This window comes from Sclerotinia sclerotiorum, genomic scaffold, assembly GCF_000146945.2.
Source record: "Sclerotinia sclerotiorum 1980 UF-70 scaffold_1 genomic scaffold, whole genome shotgun sequence".
Lineage (NCBI taxonomy): Eukaryota > Fungi > Ascomycota > Leotiomycetes > Helotiales > Sclerotiniaceae > Sclerotinia > Sclerotinia sclerotiorum.
In genome coordinates this window covers 754,929-774,366 of record NW_001820835.1, presented here as the reverse complement: position 1 = coordinate 774,366, position 19,438 = coordinate 754,929, and the positions used below count along the sequence as shown (strand labels likewise).

Sequence of the window (19,438 nt, the reverse complement as noted above, 5' to 3'; positions counted from 1 at the left end):
GAATGTATTGTATCACCAAAATATACTACAGGTGAATGTTGAAAAAGTTCATCCAACCATGCACAGTGAGTAAGAGAAATTTTGAATGGGTCACCACAGCGCGTCAACATGGTTGATAGCAAGCGAACAAATCATGTTATTTTTATCCCCATTTCAACATTCTTGCAGCAAGTCTAATCGTGACTGTCATTAGAACGGAATTTTTCTCGGTTTATAGCGATATCGGGCAAGGCTGATGAAAAAGGTCACCGTGCGGTTGTTGAATGATTCGATAACACTTGATTTTTGTGCCCAACCTCGAATTTACCTCCAGTCTCGATCTTCTAAAACATCTTCATCAAAATGATTACCATAAGTCCGTCATCTCTATTCCCTCATTAAACCTCGCACAAACCACCTTTCAAGTCATTTGGATCATTTCCATCGATGCTAGACACTCCAAACTGACATCCAAATAGAAGTACCCTGTTCCTCGGCGAACATTGGCCCTGGATTCGATGTTATAGGTCTCGCTCTCTCCATATGGCTCGAGTTAAAGGTCGAGGTCACACCATCGATCACATCCCAAGCACCCCTCAATTGCAAAATCACATATGAAGGACAAGGCGCGGAAGAGGTTCCCTTGACCGCTGATAGCAATCTCATTACACGAACAGCACTATATGTTCTGCGATGCCACGGACAGAGGAGCTTCCCTTCCGAGACTTCGGTTCATATCATTAATCCCATTCCATTGGGGCGCGGACTTGGGTCATCTGGTGCCGCGGTGGTAGCTGGTGTTGCATTAGGCAATGAAGTCGGAAAGTTGGGGTTGTCAAAGGCTAGAATGTTGGATTATTGTCTTATGATAGGTATTGCGCCATTGCCCGTCGAGCTCGACATATCTAACGCCTCATACAGAGAGACATCCAGACAACGTAGCCGCGGCATTGTATGGAGGATTTGTAGGAACATATCTCAACGAATTAAGCGCTGAAGACACAGAACGCAAAGAGATTCCACTCAGTGAAGTTCTACCTGAACCGGCCGGAGGAGTAGATACCGGGTCCAACCCTCCCGAACCACCAGTTGGAATTGGGCACTACATGAAATTCCCTTGGGCGTCAGAGATTAAAGCTATTGCAATCATTCCACAATTCGAAGTCGCTACAGCAAAGGCTAGAAGCGTCCTACCATCTTCATATTCCAGGTCGGATGTCGTTTTCAATCTTCAAAGAATTGCTCTTCTGCCTTCGGCTCTAGGGAGGTCACCACCTGATGCAGAGCAGATCTATCTTGCAATGCAAGACAAAGTGCACCAACCTTACAGGAAAGGTCTGATTCCAGGTCTACCAGAGATCCTGCAATCTGTCACTCCTAAATCTCACCCAGGCCTCTGTGGAATATGCTTATCAGGAGCTGGTCCAACTATTCTTGCGCTTGCAACTGAGAATTTCGATGCAATTGCAAAGGTCATACTAGATACATTTGCGAAGAATGATATCAAGTGCGATTGGAAATTGCTAGAACCTGCACAAGATGGTACAACAGTAACATACAGCTGAAAAAACGGATAATGGCAAACGTTTGGTCCTAAAAAATAAGTTCGTTTGGAGACATGAGGAAATCTCAAGACACAGATGTGCTATCTTGGCTGATTAAGCCGAGTCTCATGCTAGAGAGGCAAAAATTACTTCACCTAGCATAGAATATCAATGTCTGTACATCCTAATATAAGTCGAATTCCACCCAGACTTGTACAAGCCATGAACCATATACGCCTTCCCTATAACGAAAATGGATTCCCTATCCAGACAAGCTAATTTGACAAGATTTCGGAAGCAATTCAAAAGCAATTACAAAGCGTTCTAGCATGTAATTATCATAGTTCAACCCAAACCACCCCATGCACCTCGGATACGTCTAGCGAGCTGTATATCTTTCTGCATAATTGTAACTCTCTTGGCATGAATAGCACACAGATTCGTATCTTCAAACAGATGGACAAGAAATGCTTCAGCAGACTCTTGGAGTGCCTGAATAGCTTGTGATTGCCAACGCATGCCCTCACCTTGAGGACGCACGGAGAGAGCGATTTCCCTGACCTAAAATCACGGCATGTTAGGTCCCGCCCCGCAATGTTCGTTGGGGTAAAAATACATACCAATCGTGAAAAGGGAAGTTTTAGAAGTAGCAGATCTGTAGACTTTTGAAACCTGCGAATTTCCTTCAAGGCTAGGGTACCAGGCTTATAACGGCGCTTCTTCCCTTGGGGAACTGGATCTCCAGCTATCCACGTCAATTGTGTTAGTACACTGAACTTAATTGGAACAACCTCTTTCTCTCGATTGGATTCCGAAATGGACCCTTATAAACCGCGCGCGCATATCGCGCAAGCCCACAATCGCCAAAAAAAACAAACAAAATCCAGCTTACCTCTAACGGCAATTTCACTTGGCCTCTTGCCTACAGCTCCTTTCCCCGCGACGGATTTTCCAGCCGGTCTGCCTTTCGTTTGCGGGCTACTTGCTGCTGATTCTTCTTCCAGCGATAAACGCTGCTTTTTCTTCTGAACTTGCGACATTGCGACTCTTAGTGGCAATCGAAAATTTTACAATATTCTTCGCCGGATATGTTTTACACGGATTGCTCAACTGATGATTGTTATGCGATTGTTGGAAAATAGTCTAGTGGCTGGAATGGGCTTTGAAGACGCGGTTTGGCGCAAATATGCGCGTTCGAGTTTGTGGTTGGGTTAGGAGAAGGACGTCAATCCAATTGAAGCCAAGAGATCTAATAGGATCCGCGCGAGTTGACTGTGCCAGGAATTCGAGTCCGCGAATTTAGAAAGGAATGTATTCGACTTATCAGGTTTGGTCTAGTCTGAAGTTGAATATCGATGTTAGGAACCACAGCAACCTTATTTACAAAGCTTGGACCAATCGGTCGAATCATGGCACAATTATGGCTGAACAAGGCTGAAACTCTTAGCCTCGCATTATCAATTAGGGTTATCGCCCGAAGTGCCGCGGGACGTTTTAAGATTAACAATCGATTGATACTCCTTAGTACAGGACAACTTGCTCAAACAACGTCATGACCTACAAATAAGAGCGCAACCCACGACACATCTTCGAGAAACACATCTACTACAGTAAAATATCTAGCGTCTTCTCAAGTCATAACAGGAAATATTCAAAACTGTCCGACACACGTTTATCCCAGGACCTGAAAATACTTAACAACTCGATAACGCAATACACTCTCCTCTCATTTTCACATTCAAAGCCCGAGCCTGATTGTCGCATTACTGCCATCAATCCCCAAATATCCAACTATGGATCAGATGATGGGGAATGGGGAGGGAGGAATAGGGGGACAAGCTGGATTTCCGCTAGAAACTTGGTTTTGGGAAATGCCGGTTTGTACGAGATGGTGGACGACGGCGACCGTGATTACGAGCGCGCTAGTTCAGTGCCAAATCGTTACTCCCTTTCAGTTATTCTATAGTTTCAGAGCTGTTTTCGTTAAATCGCAGGTAGGTTTTTCCTCTTTGCTGCGCATTCGAATTCCATATTGCGAACTTCGCTGATTTCATATACCAGTATTGGCGCCTCTTAACGACGTTTATATACTTTGGTCCTCTATCACTAGATCTCGTTTTTCATGTCTTCTTCCTAACCAGATATTCGCGACTTCTCGAAGAATCCTCCGGGCGATCAGCAGCGCAATTTTCATGGTTACTCCTTTACGCAACAACATGTCTCATCCTTATAAATCCTTTAGTCTCAATGCCATTCCTTGGACACCCCTTATCCTCGACTCTTGTATATATTTGGTCGAGAAGGAACCCTGATACACAATTAAGTTTTCTCGGATTACTAGTCTTCACGGCTCCATATTTACCTTGGGTCTTGATGGGGTTCAGTTTAGTTTTGCATGGAACGGTGCCAAAAGATGAGATGATGGGAGTCGTTATTGGCCATATTTGGTATTTCTTCAACGATGTTTACCCACCTTTACACAATGGACACCGCCCATTTGATCCACCAATGTTCTGGAGAAGATTGTTTGAGAGACGGCCAAGGGAGGAGACGGCCAATGCGATTAATAACGATATTGCAATGGCAGCAGCACCAGCACCGGAAGTCAGATAGAAAAATATCAAAGATCATGTGGATTAAATTGCATAGGGAGGCGTTTAGGAATTAAGAAGAAATTGGGAGCGGACAATTAGCCTTAGCGGGCATAGCGTTAAGGCCGCCTGGATAGGTTTGGTAGATGGGCTGGCAGCGATTTGCTTTATTCGTACTGTTATATTCTTACGCCGAGGCTTCAAGGCTGATCACATTGCAGTTAGAAGCAAGAATTACTATATTTTCATTGTATTATTAAACTTATTGATAGGGTATTTAACTTTGTCATGAACTGCTCTCTGCATCTGACTCTACTTTGGATGAATTTGTTGCAGCCCGCACCGTAGCTCGATCCTCCTTTGTTTTCGCAGCCATATCCGCATCCCGGGCATCGTCCCAATCCTCTTCATTATCAAGCTCATCAGGAGCTGCAGGATGATGTAAATGCTTCCAATCCTCCAATTCTTCTATAACTGACCGCAACCGATCTCTAATACTCTCAATAGCATAACTCCCCAAAAGTAATCGCAGAGGAGGGTAAGAACAATGACCCAACTGCCAAACCAACTGGGCGCATTTTTTGGCGCTCGTAGGCTGTTTATCTCCTAACCATTGAACCATCCTCTTCGCGTGCAGTGCTGGCGAAGATGGATCGGAATATGGTTCACTTGGAGGCTTGATCAGAAAATGTCCCCAAGTAGGTAGCGGGCTCGAAGCCCATTCCTTTTCATCTCTCCTAACCAAACCTGGCTCTACTAATGTAGCTTTTATATTAAATGCGTCAATTTCGTAAAGCATCGCTTCGATCATTCCTTCCACCGCATACTTCGTCGCGCAATATGGTCCCAGTCCCGGAACACCCAATGCGCCCGAAGTACTGCTAAAAATTAAATATCTTCCCGCTTTCTGCTCACGAAAGTATGGTAAACTCAATTGGATAATATGTACTGTGCCCATGAAGTTCGTCTCGAATTGATTATGTATCTCGTGCTCGTCCTGATCTTCGCATGCGCCGATGACGCCGTATCCTGAGCAATTGGCTATAACATCGATGCGCTTAAACTTTTTAAGAGCTTGGGATATCACGGCGGAAACAGATTCTCGGACACGCACATCACAGAGCGTATTAAAGCAGTTTGATTGCGGGAATGTGGTCTGCATTAATTCGAGTGTATTTTCGTTTGTGCGACCCACGGCAACCACCTTGTCGTCTTTCTCAAGACATGTTCGCGTGAGACTTTGACCCATATGTCCAGTGGCGCCGAATACCTAAGAATCAGTCAGTAAAATGGAAGCTGCGGGATGAAGATTAATGGATAATCTATCTGACAATGTGCAGTTGAATACACTCACCACCCAAACCTTTGACTTCGGTGGCTTATTTGGTAGCGGAGGGTCACAGCTCAAGGGGAGTTGTAGTTTAACTTTTTTACTACCATCAGAATTGGAAGTATTGTTTTCGATGCATTTGGTATATGAGGGAGACATGCTGTCGCGGGAATGGTTCTGAGGGGCGTTCTGTCCTGATAATGGCATTGAACCCTTGTAGTCGCGCTCGACATCGGGAGTATCGGCAGAGCCTTCCATTTCCTTAATTTTCTTTTCTCTTATCTGCCTTTGTATAATATTTTGGTGCTGATTCGTAAGTCATGGTTGACAATGTCGTGTCGTGTTACTGCTGCAGGTGGTGATTTTGGGGAAACTAGGGAGCCAATAGCGGGGTAAGCTGCATTTCTCAAAAGTTTTGTTGCATATCTGACAGCTTTGACAACTTTGAGGTTTGCTGATCTTAGAAGACACTGTCTCGGGATTTTGAGAGAGAATTGGCGTTTTGGTAGGAAATTCGCTATCGGTTTGTTCACAAGCTCTTATCGGTTCCCGAAGATCTCATCTTATCTTTTATGTCTCCATTCACTACCTACCTAAACAGCATGGCATGATCAACCTCGGCATATTTCTTTATCTTGATGGTTAGTCGGTGACTGTGAAAGCTGTCGATGGGATAGTAAAATAGACAGACGGGATGATACCCATGAGCTGGTGGTTTAATGACCAGCTTGACTTTTATTGTGTTGAATTTTGATGCGACGCAGTAAAAGTACTATAATTGTAATCCATATACAAAATGCCTTGAAAAGTTCGAATGGTATTCTTGCTGCCTATCATAACATGCTTCCATATCCCGCTTGTTGCGCTGTCGTTTTCTCATTATCGCTATTCTCTTCCATAGAGCACCCTCCACCATCCATTCCACCATCATCCACCCCACGCTACTGACTGGCAATTGCAGGAACAGTCTGCAGATACTCCTTGCGGTATGGATTGGCATCTACTTCTGGACCACGGTTCAGGGGTGTCCATTTGGGCTCCTCCTTGAACAGTCTCATTGCTTGGATGTACTACTCCTCCGTTAGTAATGGTAAAGACAGGAAGAACATCATAAAGGGAACCGTACATTCTTGTCATCAGTAGTAAAACGATGGTAAATACCAGCCGGGAGAATCTATCCACCAAGTCAATCCTTATTCTGACGCAGTTCCAATGTATTATGATCACTTACGATCAAATCGTCCTTCTCCAACCTAATGCGCACCCACTCATCGCCCTCACTTCTAACATCGAAAAATCCCGCACCATCTCTTATATATCTAATTTCCTCATCCTCATGCAAATGCTCATTAAAGAACATCTTGACCTTCTCCTCGTAAACATCGCCCATTTTCTGTGGTGAAACGGTAATTACATCGCGATTCTTGTAGCTTCTGTCCGAGGCGAGCTTGTCGACATCCTTTTCGTCTGCGAAGTGATAATAGAGAACCCCAAGCTTCTCCAAGTATTCAGGATCAACGTCGCGACCTGAGTCATGAAGTTCGCGTTGGTCGCCCTGTAGTGAAATGTTTGTTACTAAGAGTGATCGGATATGGAGGGGTAATGTAGTGGGGACAAGGGGTAATTCACCTCCTTGTTGTCAAACCAGTAAGCTCTCATTTTGGTATCTTAATTGACTAGTGAGTAAATCGTCCTTGAATATAGACTGGATGGAATTGAGCGCAGTATTATGCTTCAAATGAGAATAGTAACATAAGATAAGTGGTTTCCTTTGTCTTCTGTTGGTTTGGATAAATAAATATCAAAGCGGAGAGCTGACTTAAATATAGAAATCCCTACGAAAAGTCTGCGCCCGATGAGGTTGACGCCATTCCCTCACTCATCCACACACATCGTTGCAAAATCACATTGCATTTAACGGGGCAGTTCATTCAGACTATAATCCTATCGATTAATCTTTTCGAATACATTCACCTCGTGGACAGTGAATGAAAAGAGGCTATCAATCAGCAGATATATATTTTTTTTTACATATTATCTTCGTCTGATTTCAGTTTGCACGTCATCGTCATCGTCATCACAGATTCCGAAATGTTTGCAGGGGTGCTTACCGAAATCTTCAAGCCCACACAGCCAGATTTGTTACCCTTTTATCTTTATTCCCACCTTTCTATCTACGCATCAATACAAATGCAAGTGCAGATTTAGATAGCTCCTTAGGAAGTTCATCGATTGTCAAGTAAGGGAAGCTGAGCAAAGATGCAAAGAAGAAAGTTCTTTATATTCTGCAAGCAGAAGGATATCTTCAGTAATCTCGCTGTCTAAAGGTGCAGCGACAACACAAGTACATGGTGGAGTTGGGATGGTTACTAGCTGTCATAGTGTTTTCCGCTTACAAGTTTTCTCCATGTGAAATGCAAACATTGAGGATGCATTCCGTACGGAGATGGCGGTGATGTATTGGCCTCATCTCTTAAAGCATAATTCCCTGATATCCACAATAAGATATCAATTGCATTTTTAACAGATATTGATGAGCCTTGGCCTATCCGAGAGAATGAGGGAAGCAATTGCTTCTGGTTGATCCTGCGGTGGGAGGTGTGAGACAGGGTGGGTGGGAGACGCAGATTGAGTTTCATGCAGAGGTTGTAGATGCAGTCCGTTGATTCTCAAGGATTATGGAGATTATTTTAGTATATTTTACTTACACGAATCTACGAATCAGAGGAAATGAATCCAATCAGCCTTGGGGTTGCGTAAGTAAGTGCTCACACTCCCCGTCAATTCGTTGATTCTGTAATGTGGAACTGAAATTATTGTATACGCGAGTTTCCAATGTACAGTCACAAGTATGTCTATATCAATTCTTTCCGGAGAGGAAGATGTTAGATTACTATATCAGTCTAAGGACGAGTGCATGTTCACAGAAAGTCCAAAATTCTTATTCACAGAATATTACCATAATGAACGTTACCCAGTTCACACCACAAGGAAAGGTCTCTGTACGCTTCAGTGCCGTTACATTCGAAGATCCGGATCTGAATATATATCTGAATCCAGTGATACCTGTTTAAGCCCTTAGCAACAATAGAAATCTACACGGAAATTTCCTTGGTTCTTCACGTTACACATTATCCCGATTAATTTCATGAGCTTCGTTTTGCTAGAAATAGTATCCTCAATATCCTTTGGTAAACTACCACCAGTATAACCAACAAATGACATGTGCCTGACCAAATTGGGAAAGCAGTCCAGGCTCTCATATACATCAATGATTATTGATGGAGGAATAAAGTCGGTATCCAAATTTCCGGAAATGTTTACCAAATCGGCAAGTGGGCGGTCCTCGTGGTGGAAGGACACAACAAGTCCAGCATAGATGTTGAACTCTAGAGCTCATGCAAAGTTGGCGGCATGGCATAAAAATGAGTGCAACAAAGATCCTCTCGCCTTACATGTAGTTGACCATAGTCGGTTTGCCTCTGAGAGATGGTACAAGTTGGTAGGCGGCGTTGGCGGCGAAGCTGCAGAGATTGACATGCGCTGGCTTCGGGATACCAGTAGAGCCTGGTGTATATAGAATGAGGAAAGGTTTGTCCTTCACCTCAGCGAACTCCCGGCGATGAGAACTGAGAGAAGTCTACATGATGATTAGGTTCCCTTCGCAGGGGATAAGAGTGGTAAAAGTCTACAATATGTCCCACTTGCACATTCCTAATATAAGTATGAGGTAGCAAAGATCTCCCAGGTCCCATGCAGAGAACGACTGTGGGACCCCATCCCATCAGTAGCGCATCAACCAAAAAAGCATATCGATTCACAGCCGTGAAGAATGATTCATAATCAATGTCGATAGAGCCTTCTTCTAAGTTTGCAGATTTCAGAAGAGAGGTATATTCGTTTAGTATCAGAATATGCGATCTCATCGACTAGCTGGGGCAATAATCGCCGTTCAAATTCTGGTAGATTGGCTGGAAATCCCATCTTAGAAATTAATGCTTAAATTCTGGTGAGTCTACTTAATCCAAAGACTGCTATGATATTTGAGGAAAGGAAGGAGGAAAGGAACACAAGCTTTAATATATTCACAGTCAGAAACGGATTTTAGCTTTTGAAACAGCGGGGTAAAATCTTCAACGCTTCATCTGTACTGCAGTGTAGCCAAGAATGGATGAAGTAAGCATTGTGGCGGGGTATCGCAATGCAATCCACTTGCATATCGAAGCGGGATGTTTAAATGTCTAGCATATCATAAAGTCTATTGGTTATAACACATGCTTTCCTGGTGACACAGCATTGGACCTCCTGGAGCCATTGTACTCGTAGGTCACAGTATTACCATATGATCTTGACGACAAAGAAGCACACATTCCTAGTAATGTGATACTTCCTTTCGCCGCTAGAATGATTCAGATCCCATCGCAAGCGACGATAATAATGATCAAGTTCTAAACGCAGGAAGTATTTTGAAGGATTCTGAGCGTGGCGCGTTGGTGGCACAGCGCTTAACCCATTTGAGTACTAACCGCAAATTTCATAGTGTAAACAAAAGTGAACTTTGGAGCGCGATCCCAAAATCTCATCCCTTCACTTCTCCTACCTTTAAATTGCCAAACAACAATGTTATGAATTGATCTCTTCATCTATTCAACCCAAATTGACTTGCGACGGTAGATTATTGATTATATCAAATTTGAGTGTTACTTTGCTGTTCAACGCTACTGTAGCAAACACTGAAGCGAAGCTCCTAAACCCCCTGGTCCACTTTTCACCCAGCCAACACCCTTGCGTCATTGCTTTTTGTTTACTGGGTATTGAGAGTCCCTTCATGTACTCACATTTACAACGTCAATTCCGCAAAAAGATAGCTGGTATCAACGAAATATTAATTGCCATGGCTCTTGATCCGCGATTGATGCCGGGTGTGGCATCAACTGCATCTACTCCTTCTTTAAGATCAAGGGAAGGTAGTGTTGTATCTTCGGCCAAAGATGCGGGTGGAAATGTTAGAGTTGTGGTTAGAGTTAGAGGATTTCTTCCCAGAGGTGGGTATTTGAAACGCAAAAATGCTGCGGCATTTCACTAATTTTATTACAGAAATCAATAGAGGAGCTGAGTGCCTGGTCGAGATGAATCCAATGTCGCAAGCAACCACCCTTCTCGTACCCAATGATGCAGATCCTGCAAACACTCGCTCGAAGATGCGCAGAGTCATTGAAGAGAAACACTTTACATTTGACAATTCCTTTTGGAGCCACAACAAATCTGATAAACATTATGCGCACCAGGAGGATGTTTATAATAGCTTGGGGGAGGAATTCTTGGATCATAACTTCGAAGGATATCATACATGCATCTTTGCATATGGCCAGACTGGATCGGGAAAGAGTTATACGATGATGGGGACAGAAGAGCAGCCAGGATTAATACCAAGGACCTGCGAGGATCTTTTCCAGCGGATTGAGGCAGCCCATAATGAAAGTCCAAACATTTCCTACAATGTCCGTGTATCTTATTTCGAGGTCTATAACGAACATGTCCGAGATCTCCTTGTTCCATACCACCCCAATCAACCACCTTATTACCTTAAGATTCGTGAATCCCCTACTGAAGGACCTTATATCAAGGATTTAATCGATGCTCCTGTTAAGAATATCTCCGAGATTATGCGATACATGAAAATGGGAGATGCTAGTCGAACCACAGCAAGTACTAAGATGAATGATACAAGTAGCAGAAGCCATAGTGTTTTTACTATTATGCTCAAGCAGATTCACCATGAGATGGACACCGACGAAACTACAGAACGTACTGCTAGGATACGACTCGTGGATCTTGCAGGCAGTGAACGAGCAAAGGCAACAGAAGCAACAGGTGCTCGTCTACGCGAGGGAAGCAATATCAATAAATCCCTAACTACTCTTGGTCGTGTCATTGCTGCTCTCGCGGATCCAAAACAACACCGCACCGGAAAGCGCAACAAGGATGTTGTTCCCTATAGAGATTCGATCCTCACTTGGCTGCTCAAGGATTCACTGGGAGGAAATAGCAAAACCGCAATGATTGCATGCATTTCTCCGTCCGATTACGATGAAACTCTCTCCACCCTTCGCTATGCCGATCAAGCCAAACGTATCCGCACACGTGCCGTCGTCAATCAGGACCATGTTTCCGCTGCGGAGCGCGATGCTCAAATTGCTGCCATGGCTGAGGAGATTCGTATCCTACAACTTCAAGTTTCCAAATCTGATTCCACGCGCAAAGAGACAGAAACCAAAGCACAAGACGAGAAACTCGAGCAATACCAGAACAAGATCGCCCTAATGCAAAGAATGATGGAAGATAGAACCATGATATCAGAAGGCAAAATTCGCAGCTTGACAACGGAGAATGACGCTTTGAGATTGCATTTGAAGCTAGCTCTGGACAGCTTGAAGAATCCAATCAAGGTGGAACCTGCAAGAGCTATTAGTCTGCGCAATCCTGATTTTGGTGGCGAACATGAAGTGGAGCAGAACAAGGAGAATAGACATCCGGATCAAGCGACTGCAGAGGAAGAAGAGTATGGACAGGAATACACAGATGAAGATGAAGCTATTGATGTTGGTGTTCATCAGGAGAGAGCAAGTGAGATTCAAGGTTTCATGGGTGATCTGTTAAAGGATTTGGGTATGTTCAGAAAGAAGATTGGTGATGATAAAGGTCGTTTCGGTCGCGAAATTGGGGTAATTCAAGTTGTATGATTATAAGGGAACGGAAAGGAGAGGGCGAATTTTTTATGGATGGACAGACCTTATGAAGGAAAACAGGACAAGCGTTGGTGTTTGGGTGTTTTTTTTCTTTTAATATTATACCAAGGGTAGGACTGGGGGGTCGGATATGTAGAATTATGGATCATGGCATGGTTGGTGTATAGAGTCTAGTTAGTCGATTGATTACCTGTTTTAATACATTAATCTTGTTTTTCCGAGAGGAATGGATTTCGTACTAGTCCTAGCTACTGGACTTCGAACGATGAATACTTAGGTGGCTAGGTAGGTAGTGGATGATACCATACTTGTCAGGACTTGTCAGGATAAGACTTGTAAGATAAGAATATAGATATGCAACATTAAAACCCCGAAATCAAGTCCAAGTGTTCTGAGTGGTGGATATGGTTAGTATGTATTGTTAGTTTTTTTGGGGGGGGGGGGTTTACTTAGTATTATGGGTTCCGCAGCTAGGGGAATTAGGGGAATAGGGTAGATTAGCGTGGGCTATTGGTGAGGGAATTGGTTGTGCAGGGGCTAAGTGTATGGAGGAGAGTTGTAAGTTTGAGCTGTAAGTCTGAGCTGTAAATGGTAGTTTGATATTTCGTCGGGCTGGGCGGCTGAAAGAGGAGGCTTGGAGGAGGAGGTTATTAAGATGTAACTGGGTGTAATGGCTTGTGCTGAGGAAGTGATGGAGCTTGTTAGGGGGCTGGGGGGATTGTGATTTGAAGTGGCTACCTATTAGGTAGGTGTACATTTGAGTTTTGAGGGATTGGAATGGGGTGGATGGATGGATAGATAGATAGATAGACTGGTTACTTTGTAATGTGCGGCACTTGTGGTGTATAGATTGTTGATATCAGTCGCTATATACTTATTACTTGTTGGGATGCGTTGAGTTGTAGGACGGGATTGTGGATATATAATGTTGAGGATATATATATCTGTTTCTGGGGCTCTGGTTGAAATGGTTTTGTTTTAGTCACAAGGAAACGAGAGGATAGAAGGCATCAGCGAGATGGGATTCGTAATTTGGATTTGGGTATTGTAATCCCATTTCTATAGATAACGTTGGGGTAAAGGGATTAATGCTAAGTGAGCCTCTTGAGTTTCCTTTTGTCTTCGAGTTTTATCCTTACGTGGGCCAAGGTCGTCTATCCCATCCATACCCTGAAGCAACATTCTATATTCCTTTTATCGACGCCGTATCCAACCAACTCCAAGTATCCGATGTGCTCGGACGAAGAATCCTGATCTCGATTTATACAGAAAATTCAGATAATCAATCCACCCTACCATCTCAAAGTTCTTCAATTCCCACCTTCTTTCCCTCCCCCATCTTCCTATCCCCATCCGCATCTTTCTCCTCTACCTCACTTTCACTCTCATGCTCACTGTCCCCATCCCTCTTCTCTTCCAAAACGCCCAATCCCAAATTCATTTCCACATAACTCTCTCCTTCCCTCACATCCTCTAGCCCTCGCTTTTCACCCCCACTCATTTTCTTCATTAATTCCTCATTCGCTTCTTTCATCTGCTTCAAAAAATCTGGAAGATTATTTAAGCCTTCTGAACCGCCAAAACCATTCAGCTCGGATACACGCATGACGGGACGGGCATTTAGGGGCCGTATGAGGGGAATCTCATCTTCAGATTCGTCTTCGGAAGAAGATTCTGATGGGGAGGCTTCTGCTTCTGATGATGAAGTGACTTCTGAGGAAGCTGGAGTTGATGAGTTGGGTGGTTTTGTGGGTGCGGATTTGGAGGTAGTGATGGATGGTTGAGTAGTGTTTGGGGATGCTCTTCCTAGGGCGGTACGTTTTCTGGATGGGAGTTTGGCATCACGGATTTTCCGTGTGGGTGCTGCTTCGGCGTCCATTGCTTCTGTGGGAAGGGAGGAATCTTTGGCTGACATGGTGAATGTGTCAGGTGAGTTCCTGGGTTGAGGTGAGATTGATAGCGATGTTTGGAAAGGTCTCAGCTCAGTAGTAAGTCTCAGTGGTAGGACCCAATCGTTGAAGTCTGAAAAAGTATATATTCTTGAGAGTATTGAAACTTTTGATAGGTGATGTATCTGGTAGACCAGGGTAGTAGTATGCTTATGTGGTCCTGGAAGTTTTAATTGGGTGGAGCGAGAATATGTATTCCAAGGATCCAAAAAGATTTTTGAAAATGTTTTGATTAATGGGATTTTGTAAATAAAAATTCACCGAAAATATAGCAAGGAGGAAGGGTGATTTATTCCTTCTTTAGAAATTGATTGATTTGGCGATTAGTTAGATGTAGAGTGACCTCACCAGAAAAAACCATCATCGAAAACTTCCACTCATGCTCCACCGCACGTGATTTACATCACCGATCACTTTTTATTTTCTCGGACCGCGCCGGCCGCGTGTCATGCCTGCAATTGCGTACAACCAATTGAACCAATGTGAAGTCCGAACAGCCATTGCAAGGGGCATGTACTCTTTGAGAGGGCCGTTCGGGCGCTTGTTTCAGGGTTTCATAATGGGTCCGCTGCTTCAGGTGTGATCTCCTGTGCATTCATTCCCTTGGCGCCTGCTGCTTCTTATCACCTCATCCTTTGTACAATACCATTTGTTTTCTCTTTCATCCTCTCTACTATCTTTCTCTTGTCCCTCTCACCCATTCTTGGCTGCTCGATCTCTTGGTATCTTGTCATTCTTCTTGAAAGTGGTAGCCGCATTCGAGTATTCTCTACATCTTCAATTGCAATATTACAGATACCATTTGATACAATATGGCGTTACGACCATCACTCATTACACGAGGAATTTCCACCTCAGGGCCAAGCGATACTGGATCGCCTGCTCGAGATGATGCCAAGAAGAATATGTTAAAGGCAATGCGTCCATTGCCTACACAACATTATTGGAATATATACTTTGATAGGTTAGTGCTCTTCTTGTAGGATGTGTGGATTCTGCGGGGTATTGGTTTGGTAAAATTGCTAACGAAGTACCAAATAGACAGCAGAAAGATCAGAAGCCAGCCGCAGATGGTACTTATAGTGCTACTCTCGACAAACTTCCCACACAAATCGAATCGATTCAGGACTTTTGGCGTTATTGCAACAACACTCCGTTCGATCAAATTAAAATGAGAGAGTCGATTTATCTATTCAAACAAGGATTCCAGCCAATATGGGAAGATAGAAGGAATATCAATGGAGGTAGTTGGACATTTAGGGTTCCAAAACAAAATGGTCCGGACTTTTTCACTAGAGTTCAATTGATGGCTATAGGAGAGAAGCTTCAAGGCTGCTTGGAACTAGGTAAGCCATTTTATCCATATCTCTTGGTTTAGGAAATACCAGCCCTTTACAGATAATTGGAGATTTTTAATATGGGGGGCTTAAAGACACTGAAATGTTGATGTATAGCGCGTCTGAATCCTCCACGGACAAGTGTTTCGCTTTTTGGGTTAGGAGGTTAAGGTTATGAGATAGAGTGCAACACGAAAGTAATACTAACATACAACTAGGCGATCAACTTTGTGGCGTTGGTCTCTCTGTTCGTTTCAACTCTCATCTCATCTCAATCTGGCATCGTGACGCCTCGAAGCAAAAATCTATCGATGCGTTACTCGCTACGGTCTTGGAGGAACTCCCTGAAGAACTGAAACCCAAGCCCGACAACTTCTTCTATAAGAAACACTCAGACCACGCTGGATTCAAGGCTCCACCTCCGGAAAGTACATCCGAGTCCGCACAGACTGAGGTCACCCCGCCTAAAATTCAGACGGAGGTTCCGGCAGTCTAAACTGATTGTTTCAAGATACCAAGGAGGTTATATGGGAATTGGCGTCACAAATATATCAATAAAGGTTCAAATAATTGAATACTCACAAGGTGGAAAGGTGTTTTGTCGGACTGTACCGGATTTTGCATAATCTACTCGAGGCGTTGACATCAAGAGCAATCAGTTAAATAAATGAAAGATATGCAACAAACAACGCTATGCTAGACTTCTTTGTCGTCTGTGTATGTAACTCCATCCATGGTAATATCGAATTTGTTCCCAAAACTCCACACCAGAAAGCGTCCTGAACACCATAACCCCAAACTCATATATGTCAAGCACTCAAATCACTAGCTCATGCATCAGATGAACTCATTCATCCATCCCTCACCTCCACATCCCCGCTCTCCTCATAACCGCCTCGAACTCATCCCTCTCCACCCCCTGCCCTACCCCTTTACCACCATTCGCCTCCAACAACATACTAGCCAACAAATCCTCATCCACATCCTCCTTCAAAATCTTCGCGACCCTCTTCAACGTCGCCATTGTAATTCTCCCCATATCTCCTCCACCCCCACTTCCACCCCTCTTCTGTCCCGCATTTGTAAAAAGTCTAAACGCATCATCGACATCTTTCCTATGCGAATCCGACGTCCGAGTCCGAGAATGAAATTTAATGGCGCAAATAGCGAGGAAATGGCGATAGATAGTGTAGCCTTCATCTTCGGGGTCGAGAATGCTGTGGTATTCGCGCAGTTCCGATGCGGTGGGCGTTAGACCTAGCGCTCTGTTTTCTTATTAGTATCTAATTTATAACATCATCCTTCTTTCTTTTCTAGGCATTAAAGGCATAGATGGAGGCTCTTTGAAGCGCAAAAAAGGCACATACATCAACGCTCTCCTCACATCACCAATCGCTATAACCCCTTCCTTTTCGCCATCCATCTTCTGCGAAAATAAAGAAAATGCTTCTTTAATCTCTGTTTCTTCCGCCGCGGTAATGTTATTCTCTTTAGCTAGCTTGGACCGCGGGCCTGCTGCTGGCGCGGAGGTGTCTTTCCGTTTTGGGGGCTGAGTCTGTGTTAGTTTTGTATATGAAACTGGTAGGTGAGGGGGAATACCATTTTGTGTATCAAGCATGCGAATAAAAAAAATGTTGCGTAAAGGATATTTTTATGGGCAGAGATGGAATAGCAGTAAAACGTAAAAGCGGGAGTTGATACTTTATTGATAAAGTTCGCCCGCCATGAATGACGCGAAATGCCTTGCTGGCGAGGCTGAAGTGGATTTTTTTCGGATTGACCAATTGGCTGTACCTGGACTAAGCTAGTTTATTACTAGCGTTTACGCTAAGGATCGCTATGAAAAACTCGAAATTTTCTCCTGAATTCGGTTTCCTCTTCATCAACAACACAATGTTCATTGATTAATGCATAGAGTGCTCTCCAACCAGCGGAGTGATGTCCAAATATGCATCATCGAATCAATCAATGTTTCATGAAGACAGATAGGTAGGTAATTTCCGTTCCAGCATTCTCATCATCATCCCCATCTATCCATCCATCCATCCTTTCTCCAAAGGAAATGACGAAAATCCTCAACGTCGCTTCAAAATATTGCTAGAGCTTGCCGAGTCTCAACCCAGAGCGAGCAAGTGTGGACAGTGAAGCAAGAATAAAACCCGGGTCACGATTTTGATTCTTCGAGACTTTTCCCTGAGGTATCCTGGCTATGAGACTCGTTCGATGAGTTTTGTGTTTGGTTCCTTTGGGAGACATTTTATGTTTGATTGGAGGGATTTGAGAGGGTTGGTTGGGTGTAGTGGTTGTGTATAGTTGAGAGGTTGTTAGATTAGTGCAATATATTTATGCTTCTGATTACTTTTTATTCGTCTCCTTGGTGTGATTTGTTCTTGTGAAGTTACGTCGAGGATCAAGTGGTCATATCCGATGTGAATAGGTTCACTCTGCATATGGACTACTTCTTTAGTCCGCAGTGCTAGGCAACCATAGCCGTCTGGTCATTCTACATCTCGCGGTAGCAGCATCCGCAAAATGGCCTCGGTTAATAATTCAGTATCAATATCAAGTACAACCCGCGGGTAAAGCCACGGATTATATACTCCACTCTAAAAATCAAATTCGTATAATTTCTCTAGGTTTAGGCTTCCGCTCCTTAATCATTTTTCCAGTCGACCAATTGCAATGCTCCTTCAATCGCCGACGCGCATATTTTCACTCCCCTCTTCCCCGCGGATGTAAATTACGATATTCGCACGTACTGCTAATGTAAACATCGTCTACATCTCGATCGTTAGTGCCATTTTCTAGTAATAACTGGTAGGGAATTCTATGTTGCAGTGCTAGAGCCTTTACTCTAAGATCACAGCTTGTTAGTGCTTGAACTGTGCAATGGCAAAAGGCATGACGGCGTACCGTGCGAACGGAAGTGGATATTTCAAGGAAAGTAGTGCGGTGATGTGCTGCAGTATTGAAGGGGAGTGTAGCTATTCTTGATACCTTGGGCGCTTTTTGTGGTAGGATGTTAGGATTTAAGGGGAAGAGTTACTCATATACGAGAAGATCCAGTGGTGTGCTATGAGTATAGTTGCTAGTATGGAATGAAGGTTCACTCACCGGTACTGGGTAGTGGTGTTTATGACTGATGCATGAGATTACTAACCATCATTCCGAGCCTACAGGTTATGTGAATATGGTTTTTCTTTTGTAGGTAATTTGGGTTGTTTCTCTTAGACTGGACGTCGAATTATCACAATCATTCTGTGCATCATGTTTTCGACAGCGTTTCTATTTCTTATTCATAGATGGAAAAAGTCAGGCTTGATTAATTCTACCACACGTTTAAAGAAATACTAAATCTGCAAATGAATGTGAGACACCGAATCATTCTCGACAACAACAGCCTTTCAGATCCACTCACCCTCGAGCTCTCCCGAGCTTAAGTTCTCGGCACGACTTCCCACTTCACTTAAAAAATAAATCCCCTGTTCCTAGCTTCGTCATAAATCCCGCCATGAAATTCTTTCAGCGTCGTTTGATCCCAAATACTTGCGAGAAGCCAGAAAGGTGTCTTTTCGGGAGGAGGATTGTCGCCGTCGACGAAAGCATCAGGCCCCCTGGCTATTACCCATTTGTGCTTGAGATCCCGGACAAGTACATCCATATATTGCTCTCCATAGATGTTTACGGCCTCGCCAAGGAACTCTACGGCATGTTTGCAAGGGTCACAATCTCTCAACGGACAAAGTTCGCCCTTCAGTTTGTATTTTGGACGTTCTGGTGCATCTGTGAGATCCATTGGTCGAGAGATGGCGCATCCGCATAGATAGACGTCCCAAACCCAAACCATCGGCAATGCCTCCATGCCGTTAGTACCATCGTTAAGAACAGCTGGTTCAATCGGGACGAAACGGTTCGACATCTTGTCTGTGTGGGTTTGAACTTCGAGACACTGTAGCTTT

The 19,438-nt window shown here is 43.8% G+C and overlaps 11 protein-coding genes across 11 annotated transcripts; 4 read left to right on the top strand and 7 right to left on the bottom strand.

Annotated features, from left to right (window-relative positions):
* Positions 1–342: 342 nt before the first annotated feature.
* On the top strand, positions 343–1,544 carry SS1G_00305 (hypothetical protein; the record flags this gene model as incomplete). Its single annotated transcript, XM_001598169.1, has 3 exons — positions 343–355; positions 459–851; positions 901–1,544. The coding sequence occupies 3 exons, from the start codon at positions 343–345 to the stop codon at positions 1,542–1,544; spliced, it is 1,050 nt and encodes a 349-aa protein (XP_001598219.1).
* Positions 1,545–1,868: 324 nt separating this feature from the next.
* SS1G_00304 (hypothetical protein) lies at positions 1,869–2,563 on the bottom strand (the record flags this gene model as incomplete). Its single annotated transcript, XM_001598168.1, has 3 exons — positions 1,869–2,084; positions 2,144–2,268; positions 2,416–2,563. The coding sequence occupies 3 exons, from the start codon at positions 2,561–2,563 to the stop codon at positions 1,869–1,871; spliced, it is 489 nt and encodes a 162-aa protein (XP_001598218.1).
* A 1,176-nt stretch (positions 2,564–3,739) lies between these two features.
* On the top strand, positions 3,740–4,136 carry SS1G_00303 (conserved hypothetical protein; the record flags this gene model as incomplete). Its single annotated transcript, XM_001598167.1, has 2 exons — positions 3,740–3,806; positions 3,865–4,136. 2 exons carry the CDS (start codon positions 3,740–3,742, stop codon positions 4,134–4,136), a joined length of 339 nt encoding a protein of 112 aa, XP_001598217.1.
* A 264-nt stretch (positions 4,137–4,400) lies between these two features.
* On the bottom strand, positions 4,401–5,702 carry SS1G_00302 (hypothetical protein; the record flags this gene model as incomplete). The annotated part of the gene is made up of 2 exons (XM_001598166.1): positions 4,401–5,384; positions 5,469–5,702. The coding sequence occupies 2 exons, from the start codon at positions 5,700–5,702 to the stop codon at positions 4,401–4,403; spliced, it is 1,218 nt and encodes a 405-aa protein (XP_001598216.1).
* Positions 5,703–6,385: 683 nt separating this feature from the next.
* Positions 6,386–7,103, bottom strand: SS1G_00301 (hypothetical protein; the record flags this gene model as incomplete). Its single annotated transcript, XM_001598165.1, has 3 exons — positions 6,386–6,514; positions 6,676–6,999; positions 7,074–7,103. 3 exons carry the CDS (start codon positions 7,101–7,103, stop codon positions 6,386–6,388), a joined length of 483 nt encoding a protein of 160 aa, XP_001598215.1.
* A 1,792-nt stretch (positions 7,104–8,895) lies between these two features.
* SS1G_00300 (predicted protein) lies at positions 8,896–9,628 on the bottom strand (the record flags this gene model as incomplete). The annotated part of the gene is made up of 3 exons (XM_001598164.1): positions 8,896–9,073; positions 9,149–9,210; positions 9,596–9,628. 3 exons carry the CDS (start codon positions 9,626–9,628, stop codon positions 8,896–8,898), a joined length of 273 nt encoding a protein of 90 aa, XP_001598214.1.
* A 710-nt stretch (positions 9,629–10,338) lies between these two features.
* SS1G_00299 (hypothetical protein) lies at positions 10,339–12,187 on the top strand (the record flags this gene model as incomplete). The annotated part of the gene is made up of 2 exons (XM_001598163.1): positions 10,339–10,493; positions 10,552–12,187. The coding sequence occupies 2 exons, from the start codon at positions 10,339–10,341 to the stop codon at positions 12,185–12,187; spliced, it is 1,791 nt and encodes a 596-aa protein (XP_001598213.1).
* A 1,306-nt stretch (positions 12,188–13,493) lies between these two features.
* SS1G_00298 (predicted protein) lies at positions 13,494–14,108 on the bottom strand (the record flags this gene model as incomplete). The annotated part of the gene is made up of 1 exon (XM_001598162.1): positions 13,494–14,108. The coding sequence occupies one exon, from the start codon at positions 14,106–14,108 to the stop codon at positions 13,494–13,496; it is 615 nt and encodes a 204-aa protein (XP_001598212.1).
* Positions 14,109–14,954: 846 nt separating this feature from the next.
* On the top strand, positions 14,955–15,975 carry SS1G_00297 (hypothetical protein; the record flags this gene model as incomplete). The annotated part of the gene is made up of 3 exons (XM_001598161.1): positions 14,955–15,106; positions 15,184–15,488; positions 15,698–15,975. The coding sequence occupies 3 exons, from the start codon at positions 14,955–14,957 to the stop codon at positions 15,973–15,975; spliced, it is 735 nt and encodes a 244-aa protein (XP_001598211.1).
* Positions 15,976–16,341: 366 nt separating this feature from the next.
* On the bottom strand, positions 16,342–17,081 carry SS1G_00296 (hypothetical protein; the record flags this gene model as incomplete). Its single annotated transcript, XM_001598160.1, has 3 exons — positions 16,342–16,744; positions 16,847–17,028; positions 17,079–17,081. 3 exons carry the CDS (start codon positions 17,079–17,081, stop codon positions 16,342–16,344), a joined length of 588 nt encoding a protein of 195 aa, XP_001598210.1.
* A 1,864-nt stretch (positions 17,082–18,945) lies between these two features.
* Positions 18,946–19,398, bottom strand: SS1G_00295 (predicted protein; the record flags this gene model as incomplete). The annotated part of the gene is made up of 1 exon (XM_001598159.1): positions 18,946–19,398. One exon carries the CDS (start codon positions 19,396–19,398, stop codon positions 18,946–18,948), a length of 453 nt encoding a protein of 150 aa, XP_001598209.1.
* Positions 19,399–19,438: the final 40 nt, after the last annotated feature.